Below are 18,669 nucleotides of genomic sequence, written 5' to 3' on the forward strand. Positions count from 1 at the left end.
GATAGATACGTGATGTTGCCTATAAATATCGGCTATATCTATCGCTGTGCACCACACAGAATAGGATGATGTTCTTTATGGTGTAGAAATTAACTAACTAGCAGTAGAGAGTAAATTCAACAATGACCTATTTGATAATACATAACCTACCTGTAGTCTAAAGCTGGCCACACACTAGACCAACTTACATCCAACCAGCCAACTTGTTGATTGGTTGGAATGAAAATCTGGTAAGGAATGGGAGTAAATGATGATCAGCAATTTGCTCCTAAGTGCCAGAAAACAGATGATAATGGTCGTCAGACATGTTTGTCAAATGTTTGATCTAAACTATTTGTTCAAACAACAGTTTTTGTCCATTTTCCGGCGTTTAGGAGCAAATTGCTGATTGTCATTTGCTTCCATACCTTACCAGATTTTCATTCCAACCGATCAACTAGTTGGCTGGTTGGACAGATAATCTTTAGATGTGTGGCCAGCTTAATTGTACTGTATACTGTAGCTGACTGAGCGGGAATAAGACAACAGTACCTTGAAACATGTTTAAATGCATCCACTATAACAGGTGCAAAGTCTTTTGTGAATTCAGGTCCTTTCCTCTTGCTATTTTGGATGACATCATTTGCCAAATATAGAAAAGTCAGCTTTCTGGTGGGCTTTGCTAAAAGTAGAAAAGAGAAAGGTTAAGCGTTTCAAATGTGCACACAATATCTGTATATACAGATGTGTCCACATACATCTAGCCTACTTGCGCGTTTAACAACCTTTGTAGGCGCGCCATGCCGTGACTCTGTAGCGTCGAGCGCCTTATTGTGCAACTTTTTACCTTCTAATGCATCTTATTCACATAGCGATGTGAATAAGACAAGCATCTTCTGCGGATTAAAATTATATGCGGCATGCCTATATTCTGTGTGCAACTGCGGGTGTATCTGCATGCTAAACACTATGTTACCGTGTTACAGCCGCTGACACTGTACCATAGCATTTCGCATGTAGATACACCCGCAGTTGCACACAGAATATAGGCAAGCTGCATATCATTTTAATGGGCAGAAGCTGCTTGCGTGTACTATTCACATCACTACATGAATAAGATGCACTAAAAGACACTCTGCGCTACCGAGTCAAAGAGCACTTGTGCTAAATGTAACGCGGAGGACAGATGTATGTGGACACATCTGTATTAATCAAGTCAATATATATCTATCGAAATAACAAAAAGAAAAGTATGCATAATTTATTTTCAAATAAACCACATTTAGGAAAATGTATCAATGTATTTTCCTGAAAAAAACTAAATTCATACAACTATTTACTGAAACGTACACAATTACACCATTAAAATACATGTGAATCCCAGGCTTCTCTGGAAGATGGCATGTGTTGCTAGGGAACCAATTGTGCGTGGGACAATTCTCTCCTTTAGAGATTTGTTCTAAATATTCTGCTCTCCACAAGGGTCTATGAATAACTCCAGCTTAGACATTTTGTGGGGGCTATTATTTTTTTCTGCTTTTCTACTCCCTTGCATAGAGGTATTGTTTCTGATCTATACTTTATTCTTATTGATTGAACCCTCAACTTAAGAAGCTTGCAATATATAGAATGGAAAAGGTACTTTACGCCACCAGACGAGGATACCTAGGAGGTTATCAGGGCTGCTGTGGCACAATACAAGGTATGTTACCAATGTCAAATTTTATCCTCCTTACCTTCTTTACTCTTTCCATACCCTATTCGAAAAGAGCTCTGGACACTCCTACTTTGTCAGCCCATCCCGGACACAGACCCACACTCAGGAAAACTAAGGTGAATATTTGCCAAATCTTGAAAATAGACTGACCCTTCTACTTTTAATTCTCTCACATTCTATATATGGCTTATAGCCAAGATCGAGAAGATCATTTATCACCTTCACTATAAAGGTGATAAATTGAACCAAATCTGGGACACCTGGCTTTATATGTAATATCCCCTCTTAACCCCAACCCTCCCTTCAAAGCAATAAGATGTATTGTTGTCTGGTATCCTTTTATCTCCTCTCTCCAGTCAACCTGCATATCTACCTTCTCTCATATGCATTGCTTTCTTAGTCTCTGGGTCACTCCACTCAAGCAAGCTTGCCGACCCTTCCAACCCCCTCCTTCCCTCCCACGATCCCTCACCTTTTTCTTTTGTACTTTATCATGTGTTTGGATATTCAAAATGTTTGTACTCTGCTACTTAATAATATTAATTTTACACCATGTTTTTACTCTGAGCTTTTCAATTAAAAAAAATACAAAATTAAAAAAAAAAAACACCTGAATTAGTGCTTCACTAGGAGAACATTTTGTGGAAAATAACAATTTTGGATTTTAAAATAATAAATTATAATAATAATGTTTATTTGTCTAGTGCTTTTCTCCAAAAGGAGAGGCGAAGGTCCTAACAGAACTGGGTTACATTCAAAGATACAAAAAGAGCTCAAAGGGGTGCTTGTAACACTTTTAATAGAATTATTCAACCAGTCGCTAGCTACAGAAGTAATTCCAGAGGACTGGAAAAAAGCTAATGTACAGTAGTCCCACTGCCCAAAAGTGAAAGCAAGGAAGAGGGGCAAGCTACTACCAACCAGTGAGCCTTACATCAGTAGTAGGGAAAACACTATTAAAAGAGTTGTGCAATATCTTAAATCCAACAATTTACAGGATCCCAATCAGCATGCAATTACTGGGGGGGGATTATCATGCCAAAGAAATCTTATTGATTTTTTGACTGGGTGACTAAAGTAATAGATCAAAGGGGGGCCATAGATGTAGCTTATCTAGACTTTAGTAAGGCTTTTGGACACAGTCCCACATCGCAAGCTGCTAAATAAACTCAAATGTGTGGGATTGGATTCAAAGATGGTTGAATGGATAAAAACTTGTTTGCAGGGTAGTAAATGGAGTGTATTCACAGAAGGGAACAGTTACCAGCGGAGAACCCAGGGGTTTGTCCTTGGGCCAGTGCTTTTTAATATTGTTGGTGGCATTGCAAATGGTATTAATGGAAAGTATGCCTTTTTGCAGATGACACAGACAGGCAACAGGGTAGATACACCAGGAGGGGTAAAGCAAATGATCGAGGATCTAGGTAGACTAGAGGAATGGTCAAAAACATGGCAACTACAATTTAATGTTAAAAAATGCAAAATCATGCACTTGGGTCTCTAAAACCCAAAGGCTGAATATACTATCAAGGGTACTATAATGGAAACTACAGAGGAGGAAAGGGATTTTGGAATCACTTTCTCAGATGAAATGATAGCAAGTAAGCAATGTAACAAAGCAATGAGAAAGGTAAGTCAGATGCTTGGTTAAATTGGGAAAGGAATCAGTAGCAGAAAGAGAGAAGTAATAATGCCACTGTGTAGGTCAGGGGTAGCCAACCTCGGTCCTTGAGAGCTACTAACAGTTCACATTTTCCAGACCACCTAGCAGGTGCACAGGTGTATTCTATACTCACTATCACATTTGAAAAGATCCACAGATGGAGCTAATTATTTCACTTTCACTGATTGTGTAAGGAGACCTGGAAAACATGCACTGTTGGTAGCTCTCGAGGACCAGAGTTGGCTACCCCTGGTATAGGTCATTGGTACGGCCTCATCTAGAATACTGGGTTCAATTCTGGAAGCCATATCTCCAGAAGGATATAAATACATTACAGACTGTACTAAGAAGGAAACTAAAATGGTGCATGGCCTACATCACAAAACTTACCAGGAAAGACTAGAAGATCTTAATATGTATAGTTTTGAGCAGAGAAAGGGAAAGGGGGACATGATAGAAACTTCCAAATATATCACGGGTAGAGATGTCTTTCATGGACAAAAGTACTAAAACATGAGGCCATGCACTGAAACTGGTGGGGGAGAAAGGTTCAAAGGAATATAAGGTAAAATTATTTCACAGAAAGGGTAGTGGATAAGTGGAATAGCCTCTTGTGATACACATTAGGGAAAGAATACAATGAACAAAATACCGAATACAGACAGAAACATACTAGAGGTACGATAAACACTACATAAATGTACATGAAAACTGGAAGGTGTGGCACAACATTGTTACAAAGAATAAAATCAGGATTACTTAGGAACAGACAAAGGTTCAAGCTGATGTTATGGTTTAAGGAAAAGGCCTTGTAGGGACCAGGGCCCAAGGGATGTACAAATTAAGATAAAATGTTGGGCCTAAAAGTAACAGGGCCATTTTTTGAACAAGAAGTGGATGGGTGACATAGTTCGTGCCAAGTGGCAAAGCAAGTCTGGTGAGCAGCGAGGGAAGCACACAATGAACAGGGCAGAAACACAAGGAACAGGGCAGAAATGCTCACTGTTCCGAGATGGAGTCAATGAATTGAAGCTGGAATGTCCAGTATCTCTACAGGATGTCCAGTGGCCAGCACAGGGGATATATTCAGAAAGGTCCAGGGGCTGCAGGAGATATCCATATGCCAGTGCAGGGGGCTGAGGCACTAGACCAAATACTGTATACAGCCTCAAACCAGGGACAGAGAGGGGGAGATAGAATATTGGAGTTCATGTGCGTCAGAAGCTTGGAAGAGGCATTAAGTCAGTATCAGATTTAGTTGAAGGCGCACCAAAATGAGTTCAAAATTAACTTTGTGAAAGTTCAGATTTTGTCTGTTCTCATGCTTAAGAAAATGGATCAAGGCAAAAACTGTTTCCCAAAATCACCAAACAGGAATTGCGTCACTGGAAGAGACATTAAATGAACAATTTTTTGCATAACACCATTTTTCACTACAGACTCAGCATACTCATAGTTACTACTATAGAAATATTATATTCTTCTTATTTACCCCCCCAAAAAAAGCAGCAAAAAAGAGGAGTCAACTGTGAGTAGAAGCCAAAACTTGGACTATTGCTGCTATTTATCAAACCTAATTTGTCCCATTAAGCATGTAAGTGGAAGCAGCAGTTTCCTCATGAATATGACTAAATTAAGGCATTTGTTCCGACATCGGAGCAAACACTCTGGTATGGGGATTGCCCGTACACACTTGAATAAGCTAATGAAAGATGGAACGATCACTGTTCTGTCCTTCATTAACTTACCACAGGTCACAAGCATTATCGCTAGGTTTGATGTGAAGCACTTCAAACCTAGTGACCACAGGAGCGCCCAGTTGCTGGTACAGACTGAGTGATTTAGGAAATTTGAGGTTACGAAATGGCAAATCGGTCCGAAATCACTCTAGTGTGTACCCAGCTTATGATTTTAATGCAGGACACAGTGCAGATATCTCCAACAGTACTGTTCGTATCACAACACACCGCTGATCCCATAGAATATATGGGGACCTAGCAAATGTTTTATTTATCAAGCTCTGGAAACTTTCAGTTGGGTCCTCTCAAGAATCCTGAAAGGGGAAATCTGGTCATATGACCCTGAAGTTTTGAATATTTTAATTTTAAATCTCAAAACATAAATAGATCCATGGTGACAAACTCTCTCATTCTTCTGTCCAACATTCCCGTTTTGAGGCTCATCACTGTAGAAGTAGACTATACCACATAAATAGTTATTAAGGTACCCATTCATATGGATTTGGAACAGTCAGTTTGGCATCACATGATAATTGATCACATGTAACCTTTCTAGGATAAAAAGGTGGCAAGGTGGTGTTTTGAAAATTGGAAAGGGGTTTCAAGAAACTTCAGATCTCCCCAGGAACTATACTCCTATCTGATGAATCATGAAGCTATAGAATCAATCTCAAGGGCACTAAAAACATGGACTCATACCCTTCAAGCGAATGTGCAACGTCAATAGTCAAAAATATATTTCCATCATAAGAAAAGATATTAACTCTGTGGGTCATCACTAGACATGATTATTCTTTACTGCCAAAAACATGTCTGTAGCAGTGTTCATTAAGAGAGAGTTCTCTGGCAGCTTTTTACATTTGCAAATCCACAAAGAATCAGCAATACACTTTATTCAATTACTCAAAAGATTACAAGAGACAAATTTTATCATTTACCTCAAGACCAGAAAACAAGAGTTTTCTCTTTCTCTCAAAAGCACTTCAAGGAAGAATGGACACTTTGAAAGCAGTATTCTATGTGGTTTGGTGCCAGTATTTCTAGCCAACCTTTTCAGTCTTTCAGATGTTAGGAAGGTAGGCCTGGGTTGAAATTCTCTCAATGATTCTTTCACAGCTCATCTTCCAATGAGTTTTGTGGGTTGCAGCTTTTAAAACTATGCAGAGGTATGGAAATTCACCATTCAAGATCATTTGGGATGTTTGCAGTATATTCTCAACATTATGAAGCAAGAATTCCTTACCACCATAAATCTACAGGTTTCTTATGTTCAATTTGAGCTGTCTACATCTCTGAGGACTTTCACCAAGGTGGTAGTAATTTGTATAATTGCACTTAAGGGGAGTCACTCTCAGACTTTCCTGGATAAGGTGACACTTGAGGAATTTTCAAGATGGATATGTTCACATGGCTTCAGAGAAATAAAGTGGCAGCTTGCAAACATTCTAAAGATGAGAATAAATTACAACATAGGAAATAATAACAGGGTAGAAGAATATCTAAGACAATAGGACATAGCTAGAGAAATGAGCACTGCATTCAGAAGTTCTTAAATTCTTGATTGGATATTCAAACTTCCCACAAACAACAAAGCTAGTCATTCATAGTTGTATGAGGACAAAATAGATTTGGCATCATACACTGCTCAGATTTTTTACCATAGGGACCAGTTCTGTATCCAAATGCTCGCTCTTTAAATGGTGCAGAGATTGAGCATTCTTGTTGAGGCACACAGGAGTCTCTTACAAGGTGATTTAAATGCTTCTTCAATCTAGAAAAGAAAAACTCCTGTATAGGATTTGGCAAAAAGCTTCTATGATTCCCATCTAAAATTGGAGGATCCTAGTTTTCGTAGCACTCTTGATTTTTCTTCACAACGGATTCAACAGGGGCCTTGTCCTCACTGTTCTAAAGATTCCTGTATCTACGCTTAGTGTTTCTCTAGATCAGGAATGGGGAACCTCAGGCCCGGGGGCCGTATAAGGCCCCCGGAACCATTTGATCTGGCCCTCCTGAGCTTTTTTCTGCTAACCCCATCTGGCTAGCAGGGTGCCAATAATGGCACCCTGCAGCCAGAATCTATGCAGCAGTGCTGCCTGGAGCACTCTTAGGACGCTTCAGACGGTAACATCACTGCTCTTACAGCACCCCGGAGCATCCTCAGGATGATCCGGGCACTGCTGTCATCACTGGCGATTGTGGCCTAGCCCCCGTGTGATTTTACACGAAGGGGGTGTGGCCTGCACCAGGCCCGCGAATAATGTTATAGATATCAAAATGGCCCTCAGCAGAAAAAAAGGTTCCCCACCCCTGCTCTAGATAATAGACTAGAATCTGAGGGATCTTATTTTTTTTATATATACCAGTATATAAAAAATAACATCTAATTTGACCTTGTATTAAATATTTTTTTTTTAGCTTCAGAATGCCTACATGTTGAGGTGTTACAACCTAATCTTACTTTTTTAAGTAGTTTTCACTTCCCATATAAATTAGACAATTTCCATTTCTCTGCACACAACCAACTAATGACAAAGGAAAACGATTACATAGAGTGGATGTTGGCAATTTCAGTATACTTCTTCAAAAGGAAGGAATTTAATTGATGGACAATTTGTCCTCCTTTGTGTGACGTCATCAAGAACATGCTCATGTTACGGTTCCCTAGGCTGCTCCATGTAAACCTCCTAGAACCAAGACTATCGAGGTCTTCTGCCACTAACCGCCACCCACTCTTCCCTTAGAACTAGAAATGTTCACCGGTACTTAAGTGGCCACCTGGACTTAAAACGTAGTAATGGTTTACACAAATTACCTATGGGAACCAGAGAATAGCATGAGAATTGATAATGAGATACTGGATACCAGTAAGATAAATCAGTGGTACGGCAAGAACCAGTAGTACAACTTGGGAGAGCTTGCGGCGCGGGTTGAGAGCCGTTAGTATAAGTTGAAGCACTGATGGTGAGGCTTAGAGCCGGTAATACAAGTTGGAGAACTGATGGTGCAGCTTGAGAGCCGATGATACAGCTTAGAGCCGGTAATACAAGTTGGAGAACTGATGGTGCGGCTTGAGAACCGATGATGCAGCTTAGTGCCGATAGCAATTTGCAAACAGATGGAGCGGCTAGGGAGCCTGTAGCAGTTTGCAAGCAGGTTGAGAGGCTGGAGGGCCAATGGAGCGGCTAGGGAGCCTGTAGCAGTTTGCTAGCTGACGGAGTGGCTGGGGAGCCAGTGGTACAGGGTTCACTACAATCTGGAACAACAGGAACGCTGACCGTGCAGCAGAGCCAAGAGATCCACAAGGAACGCTAGAGTCTGTGAGGCGGCAAAAGGCTAGCGTGCACAAATAAGAGAAGGAACCAATCATGCCGTGTTGTGGATAACACGTGACACCCTGCATCATACGGATCGACTAGCAACCGACGGAACTGATACAATACTGCGAGAAGGAGGTAAATTGCTGGAGAGTAACAAGTTGTGACCGCAACTTGTAACAGTACCCCCCCTTGATGCAGGGTTGAAGAACCCCCAGAACACGGTTTGTCAGGAAAATCTGGGAAGAAAAGTGTCTTCAGCCTAGGAGCATGTGGAGCACTCTCAGGGACCCAGGAGCGTTCCTCTGGGCCATAGCCCTTCCAGTGAACCAAAAACTGTAAACACCCTGGAGTCCAAGATCTTCCCAATGAGAAATTCACGTTGACAGTGGACAACAATAAAAGTAGACCTGGATAGAAATTTGGGCTTGAATTTGACAGATCTGAAGACCAGTTTGAATAAGGAACAGTGAAAGGTATTGTTGATGCGGAGATACTAAGGTAATTGAAGCTTGAAAGCTACCGGATTCACCTGGGCAATGATGTGAAAAGGGCAAATAAATCTAGGACCCAATTTCTGAGTAGGTTGGCGAAGCTTGATGTTTTTTGTAGAGAGCCAAACCAATTCACCCTTCTTAAACACAGATGACCTCCAATGCCAATCAGTTGACTGCTTGGAGCGGAGACTTTATGAAGGCTTTGATGAACCTTACGCCAAATGCAACGGAGCTGAGAGACAGAAGGTGAGTCAGGCCAACTGGAGTCAAAAGAATTTGCTCTGGGATGTTGACCCATGACACAAAAGAAAGGAGAAATTGAAGATGCTGAATGACATTAGTTGTTAAATGCAAATTCTGCAAGGGGCAGATGAGAAACCCAATCGTTATGAATGCTCCAGAGACTGGTTGACGTGCTCCGTTTGGATTGTGAAAGGCTGAGGTGGATGCCTAAAGAACAGAAGGATCTCCAGAACTGTGCAACAAATTGTGTTCCTTGATCTGACACAATATCCGTTGGTAAACCACGCAAACGAAAGATATGCTGGAGAAACAAGGCGGAGTGTTCGTTGGCAGAGGGTAATTTAGTCAAAGGAATGAAATGTGCCATTTTGCTAAAACAGTCCACCACAGTCAAGATAACGGAGCATCGAGCAAAAACTGGGAGATCAACAATAAAGTCCATGGCTATGTTAGTCCAGCGTCTCTTAGGTATGGAGAGAGGAAGCAGCAGATCTGAAGGGGCTGTGTGAGGTGTCTTATTTCGGGCACAGACCTCACATGCCAGAACAAACTCACCAACATCTTTGGTCAGTGAAGGCCACCACACCGAGCAAGAGAGTAACTCCAGAGTCTTACTAATGCCGGGATGACCAAAAGCTCATTGAGAGTGGAAATCCAGTAAAACTGACTCCCTGAATATTTCTGGAACAAACAAAAGATTGGGAGGTTTATCCGGAGGCGATTATGACTGACAGGCCTGAATTAGTTCAGCCAAATTCCGGGTGATAGCATAGTGAATACGAGAATGAGGAATAATAGATTCATCAGAGATAGTGGTCTGTTGAACCAGTGCAAAACTTATGGAGAGAGCATCAGCCTTAACATTTTTTCAACCCAGGACAAAATGAAATGAGAAAGTTGAATTGGGTAAAAAACAAACGCCCACCATGCCTGTCTGGAATTCAACCTTTTAGCAGACTGAATGTACGATAAGTTCTTATGGTCGGTAAGAACAATGATTTGATGCTTGGCCCCCTCTAGCCAGTGCCTCCAGTCCTCAAAGGCCCATTTAATAGCGAGCAACTCCCGATTACCCACATTGTAGTTACATTCTGCATTGGTGAATTTACGGGAGAAAAAAAAAAAAGCACAGGGGTGCAACTTGTCTACAACATCCCTCTGGGACAAAATGGCTCCAGTTGCTATCTCAGAAGCGTCGACTTCCAGGATAAACGGGAGATCTGGATTAGGATGACGGAGCACCGGAGCCAGTGTAAAGGCAGCCTTAAGACCATCAAATGCTTGGACAGACTTGGGTGCCCAATTAAAAGTTGTCAGCTCCTTTTTGGGACAGTACCACAATGGGTGCCACAATAGCAGAGAATGACTTGATAAACCTTCGATAGTTAGCGAAGTCGAGGAAGCGCTGAATAGCTTTAAGGCTAGTTGGTTTAACCCACTCCAGTATCGCTTTGACCTTATTAGGATCCATAGAAACCCCTGGGAAGAAACAACAGCCTAGGAAAGCTATTTGACGTCAAAATCGTACTTTTCCAGCTTAGCGAAGAGATAGTTTTCCCGCAGCTTCTGCAGAACTTGACGAACATGTTGATAGTGTTGATTCAAGGACTGGGAGTAAATGAGAATGTCGTCAAGGTATACAACCATAGAGACTCCCAGGAATTCACGAAGGACATCGTTAATTAGGTCTTGAAAGACCGCAGGAGTGTTAGCTAAACCGAACGGCATGACTAAATACTCAATGTCCTAAGTGAATACTGAAGGCTGTCTTCCACTCATCGTCACTCCTAATTTGGATAAGGTTGTAGGCTCCCCTAAGGTCCATTTTTGAAAAGATAGTGGCTTGACGCAACTGATCAAAAAGGACCGAAATGAGAGGTAGCGGGTAGGAGTTTTTGACGGTGATGTTATTGAGACCCCTATAGTCAATGCAAGGAAGGAGGGAACCGTCCTTCTCAACAAAAAAAGAAACCAGCCCCGAGCTGAGATTTAGAGGGGTGGCTAAATCCTTTAGCGAATGCATCCTCGGTGTATTCCTTCATAGCTTTGTTTTCAGGAACTGACAAAGAATACAATCGGCCTTTAGGTAACTTGGCACCAGGAACTAAATTGATAGCACAGTCATATGGGCGATGAGGAGGACTGGTACTGGATCGGAATGGCGGGAGGAGTTTCAGCACCTGCAGGTTGAACCGCCTGAACTGGTAAAGCAAGACAACGAGAATGGCAAGCACAACTCCATCTAATGATTTCCTCAGAGGACTGGTCAATAACAGGATTATGATCCCTGAGTCAAGGGAGACCAAGAACGATGGGTGCTAATGGACAATGGAATAGAAAGAACGAGATGACCTTCGAATGTAGAAACCCTACTGACAACCGGATAGGAGCAGTTTTGAATTTAATAAGACCGTTGGAGACTAGTCCCCCATCCAGTCCGCAGATGGGGAAGTCTTGATACAAAAAGGGACAGCAGGAACACCCAGAGATTAAAAAAAAAAAAAAAAATGGGAGCCAGGCCTAAATATAATTCCTCCCGAACACCTAGACCTTGCATTTTACTGGCTTGAGTGGACAATTACTCAAGGAATGTCCCTTGTCCCTGCAATACATAGAGACCCTAGGAACGTCTCCTGCATCTCTCTTCTGGAGGTAAACGAAAGGCACCAATTTGCATAGGTTCCTCCGGATCCAAAGACGGAACCCAGATGGGAGACAGAGGCATCCTGGTAGGAAGATTCTGCTCCTGTCTACTTTCACGGAGACGATGATCAATTCTAACTGCCTTATGTATAAGGTCATCCAACGACTCAGAAGAAAGATGCTGGACGAGAATATCTTTGATGGCCTCAGAGAGTCCGAGACGGAATTGGCTTTGCAAGGCCAGGTCATTCCTATCAGAGTCCACTGCCCACCTACGAAATTCAGACGAATAATCCTCTGCTGCCTTCTGTCCTTGCCTGAGGGACCGTAATTTTGACTCAGCCAAAACAATTTTGTCAGCGTCATCATACAATAGCCCCATAGCGGTAAAGGCATTGACAGATTGTAGAGCTGCATGTGTTGGGGGTAACCTAAAGGCCCAAGTCTGAGGGTCTCCCTGAAGAGATGAGATATGACCAGTCCCACTCGCTGAGACTCAGACCCAGACGTAGCCTGAAGTAAAGTTAACAACTCTCTTGGAAATTGAGGAATTGCTTGCGATCCCCAGAAAATCAGTCCGGCAAGATCATCTTAGGATCTTTGAGAGCAACTGGAGCTGCGTGCGACCGAATATCCTTGACTCGAAGAGAAAGCTCTTGAACCTTTTGAGAACTTGAATCTGTGTAAGCACCTGGGCAGGATTCTGTGACTGCTCCATAAGTCACAACTGTTCCAATATCTATGTTGGCAGACTATAATGTTACAGTTCCCTAGGCTACTCCTTATAAACCTCCTAGAACCCAGGCTAGCAAGGTCTTCTGCCACTAACTGCCACCCGCTGTTCCCTTAGAACTAGAAACGTTCACCGTTACTTAAGTGGCCGTCTGGACTTAAAACTCGAGAAGTGGTTTACACAAATTACCTATAGGAACCAGAGAACAGCATGAGATACTGGATACCAGTAAGGTAGTCAGTGGTACGGCAAGAGCCGGTAGTACAACTTGGAGAGTTGGCGGTGCAGTTTGAGAGCTGGTGATGCGGCTTAGAGGCGGTAGTGCAAGTTGGAGAACTGAAGGTGCCACTTGAGAGCTGGTGATGCAGCCTTGAGAGCCGATGGCGCGGATTCAAGCCGGTAATACAAGTTGGAGAACTGTTGGTGCGGCTTGGGAGCTGGTGATGCGGCTTTGAAAGCCAATGGTGCGGCTTAGAGCAGGTAGTGAGAATGGATGGTGTGGCTTAGAGCCAGTCGCAGTTTGCAAGCAGATGGAGAGGCTGGAGGGCCGATGGAGCGGCTAGGGAGCCTGCAGCAGTTTGCAAGTTGACGGAGTGGCTAAGGAGCCAGTGAAAACAGGGTTCACTACAATCTGGAACAACAGGAACGCTGACCATGCAGAAGAGCCGAGAAATCCACAAGGAACGCTATAGTTGGTGAGGAGGCAAAAGGCCAGCGTGCACAAATAAGAGAAGGAACCAACCATGCCGTGTTGAGGATAACACACGACACCCTGTGGCGTCCAGATCGCCTAGCAACCGACAGAACTGGAACAATACTGCCAGGAGGTAAATTGCTGGAGAGGAACAAGTCGTGACCGTGACTTGTAACAGCTCCATCCAAACACATTCTTGCAAGCTAGATTATGGTTGTCATTGTACAGGCATAAAAGAGATGTGCATTCTACAAGGACAGTGGGAAACTCCTGTGAACACATGGCCTCAACGAGGAAACAATGAGTTTCACACTTTACCAAACATTATCTTCCACCTCTGGATATAGACCACTCACTTCAACCCCTCCTTCCTTACCGGAGACACAGACCACTTACCTCAACCCTCCCGTAGAACAATTACTGGCTCCTGGATCATTGCTCCATCCAGCTTTATCAGCAGTGCTGCTCTGCTCCTCACTGGTGGATGTGGCTGCTGCTCTTCCTGGGGGTGACCAGTGACATGTCGGCACTGAATTGGTACACCAACGTCACTGCTTCTCAGCCGCACCTTCAGGTATACTGCAGTGATCAATGTCTGCCAAGCTTGGTGCTTAGTAATGATCAGTGCAGGATTGGGGGTGTACACCCTGCACACACCTATGTTGTATGATTGAGTCCACCCTCTCAAGTATTACATAGGGACATGCAATATATATTATGGCTGCAATGGAGTGTATAGAGAAATGAGAGGATTATTACCTTTCCTCAATACATTTCCTTAAAGTACTTCATGGACAGCCCAATACACCACCCATAATGTTTGTTAATACTTTCCAGGAACAACTTGGGAATTTCAAAAAACAACAGGGAAAGTTAAAGTATACCATGCATTTATAAGATTGGTTGAACATGTCACTTAGTGTCATACAGTATATTATGTTTATATATTTTTGTACACTAATACAATTTGGTGATGCATGACCATTTTTGGGTGCTCTAGTGTTACATGACCAAGGGAAATGTACTGGCGCATGGTCATCAGTGATAATCACTTTGATTGTACCTCTACTGCTAAAAAAAAAACAAAAAAAAAAACACTGTAGCTAATGCATTACCAAATAAATATTATATAGATAGCAATGAGGATTTAGTGCAATATGCATACAGATGACTTTGTAATGTTAATGTGTATACAAGGTAACAATACGGATAGATCAAATTAAGTTGAACGGAATATACTGTGAAAATTGTGTGTACAGTTGCATACTCAGAACACTGAGGGTTTCCCTTATTTGCAAACTCTATACATCACTAATTTGATACAACTACACAGGTCTGCGAAATATAAGACGTTGAAAGTATTTTTGAATACTTTTATATTCTTAATTATACTCCGGTGTACATCAGGAAATGGTATATTAAAAAAAATTACCACATCACATTTACCTATAAGGGGATTACATAAATTATTAAGAAAAAACAAGAAGTTTAATTGTTTTTGACATATTAATTGTAAAATATGAAGTGTAGATGAGATCACTGTGTTTTAGTCTTAATTACATAACAAAATAACAATAAATTCAAAATAATAATAGAAACAAAACCATAATTATTGAAAAAATCATTATCTTGTTTTTTTTGTCTTTAAACTTTGTTTTGTCGCTTTTCGCTTATAAACGTTTTCCATTTCGTCTCTGTGTATCATCCAGCAGTAGTCAGCCATCATGCTGACATCCCAACGATCCTGGTATCTTCTCTCTACATCTTTAACGTCCTGGTGGAACCGTTCACCCTGTTCTTCACTGTAGTGTAGTGTAGTGTGTGTATGTGGTAGGCAGGGGTTAAAATGAGCCGGCACAGGGCAAAACTGTGTTGAATCTGCTGTATTTGGTTCCACCTTCGCCAGCTTATCTTGTAGTAGGTGTGTGTGTGTATAATATATATATATATATATATATATATATATATATATATATATATATATATATATATAATGTTCCTTACACAGTATGGGGTTTAGGCCATTTGTAAATTTCAGCTCCCGGTCCATGTGGACCTTAATCTGGCACTGGGCGGGAGGAGGGGGTGTATGGGGGGGGGGGTATTATGGAGAGAACTGTATTGCAACATTCTATACTGCCAACTGAAATCATTTAAGACAATGTTTTATAATAAATGTAGGGAGAATACATTACTTTAAAGAATATGAAAAAAATTACTTATTCATAAATACACGTTTTGCAGAAAAACGTGATGTGATATTGAAAATCGGGAGTAATTTTTGTGTTCAGAAGCCAAAAATCTGTAAGTATCACATTTATTAGTTAAAAAAAGCTTTTTCATCATAGACCTGTGTAATTCTTAATTTGCACCCACATTAACATTACAAATATACCTGCATGCCTACTGTGCCTCTTCCTCATCTATGTGCTAATCTTTCAGGTGATGGTGAGATTGAAAACTATATACTTTAAAAAAAAAAATCATGCAACTATGGAGACAGGTCACCTAATTTCCCAAGCCAAAAATGTATTTTTGCTGCAATGGACCATCAATTTACTACAGTGGTAAGTCTGTATACAAAGTATGCAATATTTTAATCAAATGATGTACATATGGGTGCTGACATGGAGGATTCATGGGGATTGCTTTGGATACTTTACTCAAAGTGGGATAAAAAAAAATGAATGGTATTGGTATTTTGAGGCAGACTTAGAGCCCAATTCAGAAATTTACGCTAATGCAATAACAGCTGTAATTTTGCACAGAACACAGCCGCGAAAATATGCTGTTTCCAAAGCTTACCCGAGCATAGGAATGTCCACTGCTGCCTTTTCATATCAGACCGATAAATAAAAGTATAGACATCGGCATCATCGACACAGATCGGTCATCCATAAAGCTTGTAAGTCAAGTCTGACCTGCCTCAAACACTAGGGGGTAAATTTAATAAGAATCGTGTTTGGTTGAGATTGCAAACTCGGATGAGTTTAGGCATTTTTTTCAACTCGCAAATTTATTAAAGGCAAACTCAGGTGAGTATAGGAGAGATTTTTCTATTTCCACTGAAAAACTTGGGTGAGATTGCAAACACGATTAAACTCGCCATTGGCCAAACTGAAAGTACTTCACTGAAAAGTATACAACTTGGGAATTTACAGAGAATCAAGATTACAATCACGGGTGTAATTGTAGCAAACTCGGAAAAAAATAGAAGTTTTAAATAGACCATCTCCTGAGGTGCGTGTTTTGATGAAAAATACTGTATTTTTCTGCATCTACAGATATATTTTTTTAATTAACACTTCAAACTGACATAGGGTCCCCCCCAAAAGACATAACCAGCCCTGGTCGCCTGTCCTGATTCCTAAAAATAAGAGGACAAAATGAGGCCCAGAGGTGCGCCTGACGCAGGGTTAAGGGCATGAATCAGCTATAGGGCCTGATTAAGAGGTGAACATAAAGTCGATGCCACACAGAAGCAGCCAATGCTTTCAGTCCGAGTAGCATTGTGCATGTGTCCTGATGGTTGCCACGCTAAGCAGCAGAACTTGGACGTAAGAGCTGAGGTTTTTAGCAGGCATCTCTGTGAAGTAATGGGGGTGGCTAGCCAGACATAGGGTCACAGTTGCACTGACACAAGCAGCCATGTTGAAATGGAGATTCTGCACTTCCATGGAGCAGGTGCAATCTCAGATAGTGCTTAAAAGTAGTGCCTGATTCAGATTTATGCAAAGCCAATATTTTTGCAGATTGAGCGATTGCAAATGCGCATGCATGAAATCCACAGTGCGCACGTGCAGCTATTGCAATGCGATCATTCTCATACAGAGGAACCACTCCCAAAGTAGGTGACAGGTAGTCAGCGTTGTAACGGGGAGGAAATGGTGGGTAGAAAAATGCAGGTATGTCTGACAGTTTAAATTCTGTTTCATGGGAATACATACATTAACCACTGCATTCTCCGCAGCATGAGAGCGCTCTGCGTGTCAGGAGAACTTCAATGTTTACGGCTGGTCAGACTTGAATTACAAGCTGCATGGTTGCCCAATCTGCGTTGAAGATACAGATGTTTACGCTGTTGCACGTCTTTGGACTGACATGAGAAGGCAGCAGTGGATGTCTCTATGCTCGGGTAAGCATTGGAAACAGCATGTTTTCACAGCTGTGATTGCATTAGCATTCATCTCTGAATCAGGCCCAAAGTGCTTTCATATTTATAGCAATTTTTATTGCCTTAATTCAGTGGTTCTCAAACTTGGTCCTCAGGAACCCAGTTTTCCAGGTCACCAAGCTGGGCACAGATGTATTACCAATTGCCATATTTTAAAGATACACAGGTGCCTTAAGCAAAGCATTTGTACTGTACTTTCTACAACAAAAGTAATATATATTTTTTATTTGATGATAATTAACTGTCTTTGTTCTCCTTACCATTTTGATTGCCAGATTCTAAAAAAAAAAAAAAAATGTTATTCCCAAAATGTATAACCAACACCAGCGGTACAGACAGGGGCTTGTTCCCAATAAAGAAGAGGAACAAGCAGCAAGTAGCCAGTGCCACCAGGCATCACTGGATCATACTGGGAATGGGATTGAAATCCCGACCGCGGAAGCCCAACAGAATGAGATCCCGACGAAGGAAGGTAAATATCTTAACCCTCCCCTCTCCCCCCCCTAACGCTCCTTTGGAGGTGCCTAACCCCAAGTCCCCCCCCAGGGGGCACCTAAACCTAACCCCCCCCATCCTGCACCCTAAAACTAACCCTCCCGGGGGTGGTGCCTAACGCTAAGCCCCCCTTTCCCCCCCGGGGATGGCCTAACCCCAAGTCCCCCCAAGACGTGCCTAAACATAACCCCCCACTGCCGCGGCTAATACTTAGCTGCCTCCGGTCTCTTACGATCGAGATGCTGGCTGTTGGGATTCCGGCGCCAGTACCCCGATTCGTGCAGAGATAGCAGCGTCTGCATTTTGCCCGGCACAGAGTTGCCGGCGGCAATATGTCGGCCGCTAGCATCTCGTCTGCCGGGTTATTAAATACATCCCTCATACTGCAACATTGAAATACACAGCATACAGTCCCCATGTCATAATGTGAACAAACTCAAGACTTTTCAGCCTGAGGCTGGAGCCCCTAAAAGTGGGTGCACACCATAACGATATCGGCCTGATTTGTCATTTCCGGGCAAATCGGAATGACAAATCGGGCATATTATTAAGTGTGTATGCCAGATTTGCGCGCTCCCATGCGATATCTTCTGGTTACATCGTGCAAGTGTCTATTGGCTGGCTACACATCATTCTGATGTATAACCACCTTAAGGAGGGGCTGCAATAAATGTGAGATTGGGTTAAACTCAAAAGCACTAGAGCAGTATCTCTATGTGACAGTAGGCACCAGGGTAAATGTAAAAAAAAAAAAATGGGATCATTGGTGTGGCAA

General features: G+C 42.1%; 1 protein-coding gene across 4 annotated transcripts in view; it reads right to left on the bottom strand.

Moving 5' to 3' along the window:
- The window catches only part of RPRD1A (regulation of nuclear pre-mRNA domain containing 1A), a 149,607-nt gene that overhangs the window by 103,607 nt on the left and 27,331 nt on the right, over positions 1–18,669 (bottom strand). For all 4 annotated transcript variants that reach the window (XM_088476342.1, XM_088476343.1, XM_088476344.1 and 1 more), the window contains exon 2: positions 532–661. In XM_088476342.1, coding sequence (XP_088332468.1) covers positions 532–661 — 130 coding nt within the window. The remainder of the gene's footprint in view (positions 1–531; positions 662–18,669) is intronic.

This window comes from Taudactylus pleione, unplaced genomic scaffold (genome assembly GCF_031769625.1).
Source record: "Taudactylus pleione unplaced genomic scaffold, aTauple2 ptg000186l, whole genome shotgun sequence".
Taxonomy (NCBI): Eukaryota; Metazoa; Chordata; class Amphibia; order Anura; family Myobatrachidae; genus Taudactylus; species Taudactylus pleione.